This window comes from Ananas comosus, linkage group 11 (assembly GCF_001540865.1).
Source record: "Ananas comosus cultivar F153 linkage group 11, ASM154086v1, whole genome shotgun sequence".
NCBI classification, from domain to species: domain Eukaryota; kingdom Viridiplantae; phylum Streptophyta; class Magnoliopsida; order Poales; family Bromeliaceae; genus Ananas; species Ananas comosus.
The window spans coordinates 10,646,909-10,659,382 of NC_033631.1; the positions used below are offsets into that span (position 1 = coordinate 10,646,909).

Sequence of the window (12,474 nt, forward strand, 5' to 3'; positions counted from 1 at the left end):
GTGGGGTTCTGTTACTCTGAAACCATTGTTTTTATTTAGTTTATTATTATCACACCTATATGTCCCATCCACCACTGTACTTAAATTACAAATAGTGAGGACCATTGGATCATAAGTCCTCTCTCTCTCTCTCTCTCTCTCTCACTCTCTCTAGATGGGTGTCACAGTTTCCAAACCCTAAATCTGGGGAGATTATTACATGGATCGCAACCATCGGTGACCGTCGATTGTGATTTACAACTTCTAATTAGGCTATGTACAAGAGATCATATATCTTAATACACTATCATCTACATAATCATATAATTGTAATAATCAACAGTACTGAAAAACTCTGCATTTTTGTTTGAGTTTTGGAAGACTCTGATCTATAAAAAGTGCATGCAATAATAACCTATCCTGCAAATGTGGGGTATCAATGGTATCATTATCAATGGGATGTTAAATTGGATTCACACATAATAATTCATAAGAAGAGTGTGCTCCATAGTCCTTTTGAACATGGTGGTTGAGTTCATTCATTGCCTTGAAATAGACCATCTCCTCTCTCTCTCTCTCTCTCTCTCTCTCTCTCTCTCTCTCTCACCACTTTTCAAATGCTTATGACTCTGTTGGATAGTGCCCTAATTATTGACTGACAACAACCAAAAGTCAAAAAAAGGGTACTAGTATGGTGGGGTTGCATGTAAAAGCATAGATGCTCTTAAGCAATGTAAATGGACTACCCCCTAAATAAATAGTGAACATAAATAAATGAAGTTGCTTATGTGAGAGTTAAATAGTTTCTGTGAGTAAAGCTCTCTTCTTCAAATGGGTTGAGTGTTGTGCCTACAGTGATGAGTTGGATGTATCTTACAAAAGAGGAAACAATCCACGAGGCTTAAGTGGGGCTTCTTAATTCCCATTTTACTCCCTCTAGTTCAAGTTGTTTTGATTGATGAAAGGGCATTGATTATGTATTTTGATGAATAACATCCTTCAACTTATTGTGCTATATCATGGCTTTAGGATTTACTCACTTTCTTATCAACATTTTTTGAATACTAAAAATCCAAAAAAAAAAAAAAAACATCCTAGATCATTGGGTATAAGAATTATACCCTGTAATGGAGTGTGTAGTTAGTATTTTACTTTTGGCTAACCCTTAACTTTGACTTAACAAAACTGGAGCACAAAACACCTGTTTATTATAGTCTTTGACTAGAGCAAGGGAAACATCAGAAGTTTCAAATCTAATGAAGAGTTACATGAAACTTATCAAAAGTTTAAGAATTATTTTTCACATATACTTGCAACTTTGACTTAATTTTTTTCCTCATATATAAATATATTATTTTTCTCTCAAATTGGAGTTTCTATATTATCCCTATTCAATACAAAGAGAGCCCTCACAACCTCTAAAATATGGATCTAACTATACTAATGCGTGTTGCATGGAGCATAATAGTTATTACTACGCTGATAATAATGAAGAAGTAAAGTCATTGATAAATGTATGGCTCTAATTATACTTGGAATTGGTGGGATTAATATATAATTTTGTCTTAACCCGTGATTACAATTGCAATGCCCTTTGGTGCGCCATTATGGTTTCAGATGAATCATGCTGTGTCAAGTCATTTTTTAGATAATTTTTTTTTGATTTTTCCTCTTCCGGGGTTAAATTTGCGACGTCATTTCATAGAGTCATACACTCTGAATGCTACATAACAAATCTTAAGTCGCATGACGCTCATGATCTTAATGTGATAAAAAAAATGAAGCATACTATTTTGATTCTGGCAAATTCATTGAGACCGTCGATCGATATATGCTGCATTATCTTAAAATTCGTCGCTGCAGCTAATAAATAGTCAAATTAATCACAAGAAGATGCTTGTAGACACCCTAAAATTGGATTTTTTTTTTTTAAATATTGAAACAAATTACTCTCTTAATGATATTAGCAACTTGACAAAATGGATCAAATGATCTAATTCCTATAAGATACTTACCGACAGCTTATTTAACAATATGTACGATATTAACAAAGAATGATAAGTTTAATCTGTTGGATTAAATTGATCAGTATTCTGCCCACGACGAAGGCCGGATTAATAGGCCATGTAACGGTCGAAACCCGCGAGTGTTGTGGGTCTATACATTTTAAATGTGACTAGTGTGTCTTTTCCTTTAGCTCGAGGCTTTTGAAATTTTTGATTAACGCTTATGATCCACACAATGGTATGATTAGTTGGTTGATCAATTTTGAAGGCTACCACAAGCCAAAAGCTATATAATTATTTAAGCAAAATAAAGAATAGTAGAGGTGGTAAAGTATAGTCTTTTTTTTTTAAAAAAAAAAGAAACTATTCCCAATGAAAATAAATTAATATACCACCCCTTTATGTGATTCAAGCTCATATATATAGGGGCTATTCCTTAAGATCCGTGAGTTAGTATAGGCTAGTAATAGAGTCATGTGTACATAAACTCTTCTAATCCCTTCATAAGCACATATAAGTTTTCTTATGTACTTGGTTTTGAACCATCTCACACTCCAATATACCTTCCAAACTCTATTCCCTTTTGTCCTATTAAGGTGGAATTTCATAGGGAGCTTAGCATGAGAGTGTGAAACAACATAGCTTAGGACTAATTAATTCTTATTTTATATGAGAATATAATCTATCATCTATATATGCATAATTTTATGGCCTACATTGCTAGGGTTTGCACTATTTTAGCAATGGCAATAAATAAAGCTTTTATGTCAAACAAAATAGTGGTGGTGTTCTTAAGGTGCCCTAGGGTCCTACTGAGTTCAGTTGGTTGGCCTTGTTGTCCTTTAAATAAAAAAGAAAAAAAAAAGCCAATAGTGAATATATGTTATTAAAATGTTGTTATTTTACACCATTAATTTAATATGATATTAGAATAAGAGAAACTGAGCGGGAATCTCGTTTCCTTCTATTTTATTAAAGTCCATTTTGTAAGTCTGTGCATGTAAGGAGGAATGTTGAATATATATCATTAAACGTTATTCTCTAATAACTGTTGTTTTATATTATTTAAACGCCAATCTCTCTAAATATTTGTTAATTAAAGTTTACTATCTGAATTTATTAAAATTTAAAATAAATTGCTTGTATTTTAGTTGAAATAAATCAACCATCAAATGCTGAAATTTTGCTATTTTTTTATTTACAGAATTCAAAAACATGGAATTCAAATGATTCAAATGTTTCTCTTCTTTTGAATGATTCAATAATTTCGAAAATACCTAAATTATTTTGTTTTCATATAATAACAAATTATTAAGAAGTAACAGAACTAGGAGCTGGGCGATCGATTAAAACATTCACTATAGGTTGCGTTTGGTTCGCATTATGAAAGATTACTATGAATGAAAAGATGTCCGAGAATCTTATTCCTATTCATTCTATTACTAAGAATGTGAAATTTCTGTGTTTGGTTCGCACGGTCATATTAATTATTTAGTCATGTTATTTAAGATTACAAAAAATGTACAATTAATTTAATTATCCTATTACTAAGAATGTGGAATTCCTGTGTTTGGTTCGCAGGGTCATATTATTTAGCCATGTTATTTAAGATTACAAAAAATATACAATTTATTTATTTATTTTTTAAATTAATTTTAGATAATCTATCAAAAATTTCAACATTTTTTTAGAAAAAAGAGAGAGAGAGTATAGGTTAGAAAGAGAGAGCATAATTAAAAAAATAGTAAGAAAAATAAAGTCGAAATTAGAGGAAGTGAGAGAGTTGAGATTTAGAAAAAGAGGGAGAGAGAAAGCTTAGTTTAGAGAGAGAAAAAGAGTTAAATTTTAGAGAGAAAGATAAGTTTAGAGAGAGATATGAGGTTATAGTGTAAAGAAAAATAATATCAATTAGCCGACGAGTAGGGAGAAAGAAAGAGATTAGACATATTATGATTACCCCAATCCATATTATAGGATACCCACTCTTCCTCAAGAGAATGAGATTAGTACTTTATGATGAATCTTATTCCCAAGTAAATCCAATATTACCAACTAGATTACTTAGTGCGTTTAGCCAAACACCGTCATATTTTTTTATTTCTATTAGATTACTAGGAATTTTTAAAAGATAACGTGAACCAAACGCACCCATAAAGTTTGTACAAATATTATTTTTTTCTCCCCACCCTATCTATTATTTGTTGAACAGCTGGAACTAGCTCAAAAGTTCCGGTCAATAAAAATATAAGATTAACTCTGATACCAAATTATCAAATCCAAAACCAACAAAAAAAAACTTTTAAAGTAATAAATAAAGATACTATCCCCAAAACACATTTTACATATCAAAGTTTTAATTTCTATTAGATATGAAACTATTATTCTTAATATTATGGATCCAATGATTGCGAGATTAATTGGACATATTTTTCGCCTTAACGTACCTAACGTTTCACGGAGGGAGACTCGGCCCGTGAATACCGTTGTTGCAGTGTCCAAAACCATAGCAACTTTAATTTCGCAGTGTCCACATTAAACTATAGGGATTTTTTTTTTTTTCTTTTTTTGCATGTAGCGCACATAATTATCGATATATAGGGGTTGACCCACTTGTAATTAAATTTGATGTTCCTAGTCCAAAAAAGTGTTCACATGTGCTCATCATGTTGGTAACAGTAGAGCAAATTTATTTGATTCTGATTTGATTCGTACTAGTGATCAAAAAAAAAAGGCCACCATGGGTTAAAATATATAGTACTATGTTACTACGTACACTGTAAAATTTGATGGTACTATTTTTCTTAATAAAGGTACTATTTGGATTTAAATCTATTTTTTATTGTACCTTACGTGGAGTAAATTAAGGAGATTATTTATGTGCAAAATACCAAGGTTGATCTTTGTCAGTGTCAACGATCGATTAACCCCTTTTTTAATAAGGAATAAACACACTTTAGCCCTACATTTTAGGCATAATTATAATTAATTAATCTGTGTGTTGTAGTGTATTAATTTTTGCGTCTGCGCAGAATCAAACTGCATGGGGATCTTTTGTTCTGCGTTGAATAACTTTGCCCTCTTAGCTAAGATTAAAACAGGTAGGGATGATGATGAAGAAGATTATATGAATTATTCAACCAATTATATATTACATCTATAAAAAATGTAAAATGTCCTTCGATTTACATGTCACCAAAAGAAACAACAAGAAAACACATTCCTCATGAATAGAGTGTGATTAATTAGTATTCCACAGGATTGATGAACTAAAACTGTGGATATTCATTTTCTTGTTATGAAGTTCAATTTTGGTTTATGATCAATATCTTCGTTTTAAGGTTTCATCTAAATTCCTTTCTTTTGTGTCGAAGTTGCACTCAACTAATTCTCAAAATCTATAAATCATTTGTTGTAGTGACCAGCAAAAATGTATTTCAGAGAGGCCCAACATCACAAGTTTTTCTTTAAAAAACACCAATTGAAATAATACGGTAGTTCTTTAATTTAAAATAAAAATGGATAAACTTATCTGAGACCATTTTGAATTTACTATCTAACCTTTCAAAGATGTAATTTTATTATTTAACTTTTCAATTTGTTGAATTTGACCTTGTTAACAATGTTTTGACTTCAAATTTTAAGCTGATTTATTACGTTAATAAATTTATAGTTATAAAAATTATATAAAATATACTAATTAAATCTATAGAGATAATCAAAGGATTCAAAATTTTGAAGTTGAAGTGCTAGCTGTTGACTTACTCAAATCAACCAAATTAAAAGAGCAGATAGTAAAATCAAAATTCTAAAAAGATTAGTTAGTTAATTCAAAATGGTTCATAGTTAAAATAGGTTCTATGCATATTACCTTCTTTTAATAGCATTTTTTTAGACTATACTTTACATTACAAAATATCATGAATAAGCCTTAATTTCTGCGGTACAAATTAAACATATATATACTCTTACTTCGAAAATTTTCTTAAATACTTTATAACTTATTCCATTTATTCGAACTTGAAAAATATAACACTTATTAAATAACCAAATTCCCCCCAACCCAAACCATCATCCATATGGCAAACCATGCATGCATGCAACTCCCACAACACAAACAAACACTCAAAAAAAAAAAACAAAAACAACAACAACAACAACATCCAAATAACAAAATCACTGCAAACACATGACGTGCATGCATGCATGCATACATAAAACGTGAGGTTAGTTTCTACTGCCCAGCAGCAAAAGCCTCGACTGGGAAGGTCTTGGTGACGCCGGCGAGGCTCTTGAAATGCATCTTCCCGGTCGGGGGGTCGTCGACGGCGATCTCGTTCACCGGCGGCCACAGCATCAGCTCTTTCGCCTTCACCCCCTTCAGCTTCTTGATGCGCCGCTTCTCCACGTAGCCGCTGATCTCCGTGTCGTAGCTCACCAGCTTGCTCACCATCTTGAAGCTGTGCTGGATCTGTCGAATACGTGTATATAAATATTTAAAATACTGTTCTCTATGTAAATTAAAAAAAAAAAAAAAAAAACTTCACATATATGTAGTTTCAGGTTAAGAGGTTGGGAGTTCCAATCTTATTAGGCCTGAGCCCAAACGAGTAGCATATTTTAAAATAGACATGTGAAATTTATAATTTCTAATTTTACTATCTAATCAACCTTTCAATGTTTTTAAATTTTTTAAATAGATATTGAAATTTTAGATGTTTTGATTTTATTATATGACATTTACAGTAGTATAACATCTTAGTGAAATATTTTGTAGTCTCTACCAAATTAAGTATTCTAAAATTAAAACTTATAAAGTTCAAGCATCTATTTCAAAAGCACCATGAGACTATCAGGTTTTTATAAATTTTTACTCAAGTTTCAAGCATATATAGTTTTCTGACGGCTTAAGTTTTTAGAGTAATCAGTAAGTTTCATGCAACCTTATTCTTCTGCGTGATCCACATGTATCCGGTAGCTTTCACAAAGCCGACCTCGGAGACGTCGGCGAGGGGGAGGAGGCCGAGCGGGAGCCCGAACTCCTCGAGGAGGGAGACCGCGAGCTTCATGCCGGCGTCGTGGCCTGTCTTGACGACGGCTCCTTCTTTCTCGGCCATGGTTTCGGTGTGAGAGAAGAGGGGAATGGGGCGAGGGCATATATATATACGAAAAGCGTAGGTACAAGACGTCGAATGAATCTCGACGGTAGGGTACATGGTGTGTGGAAAGAGAGGTTGAGCTCTTGGGTTTCCTCGCCGCTTTTTGTATTCATAGTTTTGTAGTGCGTTGTGTTTTAGATGTTATGTTTGTTTCATGCATTTTTGGTGATCTCTCGCGACTTTTTCGAAGTTACATCCTCCACATGTATGGTCACTAACAACCTTATATATATATATTAATAATCTTATAACAAATTAGTGTCACACACCCTGTTTATACAAAGCATAAATTTAATGCCAGATGTCCAAAAATCTCTAAATAGTTTAAATTAGACATATCTGAAAAAAGAAAAAAAAAAAACTATTCTATTTTAAACTAACTAGTATAAACAATTAATGGATAAAATTTTTATATAATAGACGAAGATATATAACACTTATATTTTTAACAGTGGACGTAAATGAAATGTTAACTATTAGAGGAATGCTTCGATACACCATAAGTATTAAAATTTAATTCTTTAATTAGTAAAGGGTATAGTTGGGATTTACACGAAGTAACCTGTTGAACAGGTTACCGATTTAAATTAATTAACATGACAATATTGAAAAAAAAAAATAGTATATACCAAATTTGTCAGTATTCTTTAAATATTAAATATCTTATTTATTTTGATAACTTACCAAATTAGATGATACCCAATTTATTAAGTATCCATCTCAAAAAAATATTGAATTTAAATTTAATTTTTGAAATTAGTTTTGTAATGTAAAATTTTAATTTTGAAATTTATATTAAAATTTTAAATTTGAATCTAAATTGAACGTTTAATCTTAAAGCCAAATTTTAATTTTTGATTTAAATTGAAATTTTGAATTGGAACAAAAAGTTTTATTTTAAATTTATGTTTTATATTCAAAAAAATTAAATTTGATTTATAAAGTTTTAAATGTTGTTTTGAATTTAAATTTACAGTTTGGTTGTAATTTAAAATTCAACTATTGTTGTAGGTATTTAAGAGGGTCATAATATTCTTAGTTAGATAAAACCAGTTTTGTGGACCAAACTATTTTACAAAGACTAAAATATCCTTTAAATGGGTATCTGGTGAATGGTACCTATGCTTCAATAGCACGTCACCTCTAGAATCATATTAAATCTAAACCATCTATTAAGAAAAATAAATGGTCAAGATTTATATGGAGTATTGAAGTATTCCTCTATTAAGACTCCATGGGCCCAGCCCAGGCCTCCTCTTATATGGGCTAGCTACCACTTAAAAAAGAGATGAGATTGATAACTTGATGCTTGCACCCGGTGCACAGCATCTTTTTGTGTTTCATACTGATCATTCATCATATCTCATACTTTAATTGCAATAATGTAAATTATGTCGATTCTTAGGGAGCTGGATATTCACGTAACAAGTTTTGATGCTCGCAGAATAATTTTTTCAATTATGTCGTTTGAGAAATAACTGGTGTTGTCCGACGTTCTTTTTTTTAAACCGAGAGAAGTTTATCATTGAGTGGAGGATGAGGGGAATTGAAGCGAGATCCGCGGATAAATTATTGGCAAGGGTAGTGCACTGAGTGACTACATGCACTTGGTGCAAGCAAAAAGGGCCAAACAAAGGAGCTGCACTAAAAGACTTTTATTATGCGGATAATCTATTTAATCTATTTATTTAACTACATTAAAGGAGGGTTTGGGGGGACCTTAGAGTGACACGTGTCCCCCCAACCCTCCTCTTCTCTCTCCTTCTACACACACACACACACACACACACACACACACACACATATATATATATAATACAAAATTTAAAATTTTGATTTTTTAAAGTTTTAAATTTTAAATTTAATATTTTATATTTTAAATTATAATATTTATTTCCAAATTTTAAACTTTTCAAAATTTAAAATTTTGATTTTTTAAAGTTTTAAATTTTAAATTTAATATTTTATATTTTAAATTATAATATTTATTTCCAAATTTTAAACTTTTCAAAATTTAAAATTTTAAATTATTTTTATATAACTTTTTATTTAATTAATAATTAGACTTATAAAACTATATAAAAATATTAAAAAATATATAATTTATTATAAAAATAATTTTATATATCCGCAGCATCGCGCGGGTAATTCACTAGTCTCTACATAAAAAGACGACCATTATGTAAAATAAAAATTGAGGCTCCCCATATATATTTTTTTCTTTTTCTTTTTTTTTTGTCTATAAATTATGGACACAAACGTTTACATCAAAGTCATCTTTTTGCTTTTTTGAATTGGAAAAAATAAAAGTCAACCTTTGAGCAAATGCAATCCAAATAAAACTCTTTTTTCCTATGATTAAAACTCTTTTTTCCTACGATTAAAGAATTTCTCACGCATGTTTCTTGCTTTTAAATTTTGATGTTGTCGGCAAAATTAAAGTAATGCTCTCTCTCTATATCTATAATATAAGTGTAAATCTTGCATATGAGTTTCGAGAATTTTTTTAAAAAAATTTAAACTCATCTTTTTTAACTTTCCGCTTATATGATGGTTCCAAACAAAAACCTAGTATTTTTATAATTTCTTTTTCAGATTTTATAGAAAACTAGTATTTTCGTTTTTCAATTTATTCCCCGCAAAAACTAGTTTTTCAGAAAATATAAAAAAATTTAAAAAATAGTTTGTTTTAGAACCAAACGGACAGAGATTGAATTCAAAAATGAGGTTTTCCAAACAAAAATTTCTCAAAATTTTTTTTTTCATATTTTTCTGAGAAACCCAACAGCCTCTAAGGGGTGTTTGCTTTTCCAGAAAATATTTCTCTGACTAAAAAACTATTTTTCATCCGTTTAATTCCTAGAAAAAAAAAGCAGTTTTTCTGATTTTGTTTTTCAAATTTTATTAGAAATTAGTACCTTCATTTTTTTTTTCAAATTTTTTATCCAAAAAATGAAAAGTATAAAAAAAAAAAATTCCACATAACACTGTTTTCTAAAAGGCGCACTATTTTTGTCATTTTTTAAAGAACGAAACAGCCTCTAAAAATGACAGGACGTAAGATATACATCCTATAATAGTGTGCTGTACATGCACCACTTTTCATGTCTTTATAAATAAGATAAGTAATCATGCACCATTAATTTATTGACCAATACAATATAAATAGCGCATGAGAACAACTTACGGGTCCAACCAAAACAACAGTAATTAGTAACGTATACACACACATTGTTAATTATCTCGGTCAAGTAGGAAGCCTACAAGTCACTCCTTTTAGGTTGAACAACGTCTTAACTTCGAGTTGTTAATTTCCATGCCCTCTACTGGTGTGACTCTTCAATGTTAATGGTGTTGAAGATGAAGAAGATCCATAGATTTATGTGGCCGTAATTAGTTGACTAATTCATGACTCATCAACTTAAATTACCATAACAATTACTTCACTAGCTTTCGAGTCCCCACCTCAAAAGATGCTACGCGTCATGGACTTAAAAATTTTGCTCATAAAGTCCGTACAGTATCCATCTTTCGCTGCGAAAATAAGCAATGCTTGCTCTCTATTTGCTGGTCGGCTGGAGCTCTACGTCTTAGGACTAAGTGCACAAAGGAGAAAAGAGAGGGACAGAGTTTCTGTGAAAAAAAACTAAGTACTCTATTATTTAGAAAAATAAAATTTTAAGTGTATCTCTTTATATTTTGGCCTCAGCAAACCCTTTTACTTATAGATAGGCACATAGTCATTGAATTCACCTAACTAGCCTATATTAACACACCCAATAAAACCTAGAAAAACTGTAAATGGGAATCCAAAAGTTGCCTATGACCTAGCAATTTTGAAGGCTTTAATGCTACAGTTATATGACCCTTTATCTCCCATAGAAGGTGTTGGAATTGCGCATCTTCGACCGTCAGTTTCAATTAACAAAGCTGGGCCAGAGACTCGAGCTGGGCTGAAATTTTTTTACGTCCCTGCGATACATGCATATTTGGTTTCAACTTCTGGTTTTTAGCTTTGAATTATAGTCACTTTAAATTGAGGCAGCATTTGGCCAACTTAATTGGAGCTTCTACTTTAATAATAAGTCGAAAATAAAATTATGGGACCAAGAAATAAAAATTATTGACACAAAGAACTTGTGTACAAAGCTTCTCATAGCAACACTACTCGAACAATAATTTAGAAAAAAATTAAAAAATTATATCCTACGAAAAAGCCAGAAACATTTGTGTATAGTGTATACTCAACGTATATACTATTCTCGATGTGCTAAATTTAAATTCTGCTTAATATCGATCAAATCTCTAACGGTGGCAATATTATTGACACAGCAGTTCTATTAACAATTAATTAATTGCTAATACAACTAATCCCGTAACCTAAAATACAAAAAAAAAAAGAAAAAAAGAATCAAATTTGCTTAATTACACCAACAAATTAAGAATGCAATAAAAACACGAAAATTAAACAAACTAAAAAAAACATCTTACCAAGTAGTAGTAATGTTTAGCTCTTCATCCTCCAAGAAGCTTGCTCAACTCCTCAAGCGTCGGCACCCCCAAGACGATCTCCTCCCCCTTCGATCCTCCGCTGTCCGATGATCGCCGCCGATCGCGATCGGTATCCAGCTTCTCCTCGCGGGCTTCGGGTCTCCGTCCCGTCGACCCGGATCCGACCGTCGTGGGCAGCGGGGCGGCGCCTTTACCCGTTAGTCTCTGCACAACAGATTTGAAGCTGGTTGCGTCCGTTTCCACGTACTGCGTCTCAATAATTTTCACGGATATGGGCTTCGTTGGTTCCTCGCTTGTTGACATGGCCACACACAAATGAGAGAGTTATATCTATCTCTTCGATAAAAATAAGAATAAGTATTTCGATGATAACACATATTTATAGTAGTACTACTTATATGTTAATTGGTATGTATTAATTAAGATGGTTTAAACATAGACGAAATTGAATAGCATCAGTATGACGTAATAAATACTTAATAAATAAATCTTTTATAAGGAGCAATTTAGACATTCGAACCTAAAACATCGAACTTTTTTGGCGAAAAAGAAAAAAGAAAAACTCTCTTTGCTATACAAAAATTAAAAAGAAAGTAGTTGAGGCCTAGAAATATAGAAATTAAATGAGTATCTTAGAATAATATGGTCATTTTGATATATAGGGAGGAGTTAACTCTAATCTCTCAACTAAAAAAAAGCCAAACTAGTCAACTATACACTATACGAAAATGTATTTTATAATATATATAATTGTTTAGGGACTAATTTTGGTAATAAATATCTAATGATTAAGAAAAGTCAAAGGCTAATGTAGGAAGAAA

General features: G+C 31.3%; 1 protein-coding gene across 1 annotated transcript; it reads right to left on the reverse strand.

Annotated features, from left to right (window-relative positions):
- LOC109717379 lies at positions 6,124–7,191 on the reverse strand. The gene is made up of 2 exons (XM_020243138.1): positions 6,926–7,191; positions 6,124–6,453 (listed from the first exon to the last, which is right to left on the reverse strand). Exons 1-2 carry the CDS (start codon positions 7,097–7,099, stop codon positions 6,217–6,219), a joined length of 411 nt encoding a protein of 136 aa, XP_020098727.1. The 5' UTR covers positions 7,100–7,191; the 3' UTR covers positions 6,124–6,216.

Excerpts from the sequence above, each read along its gene's own strand:
- LOC109717379 (XM_020243138.1), bottom strand. The coding sequence starts at position 7,099 with ATGGCCGAGAAAGAAGGAGCCGTCGTCAAGACAGGCCACGACGCCGGC. Across the intron at positions 6,454-6,925 it reads GGATCACGCAGAAGAATAAG|ATCCAGCACAGCTTCAAGAT; the intron begins GTTGCATGAAAC and ends CGTATTCGACAG.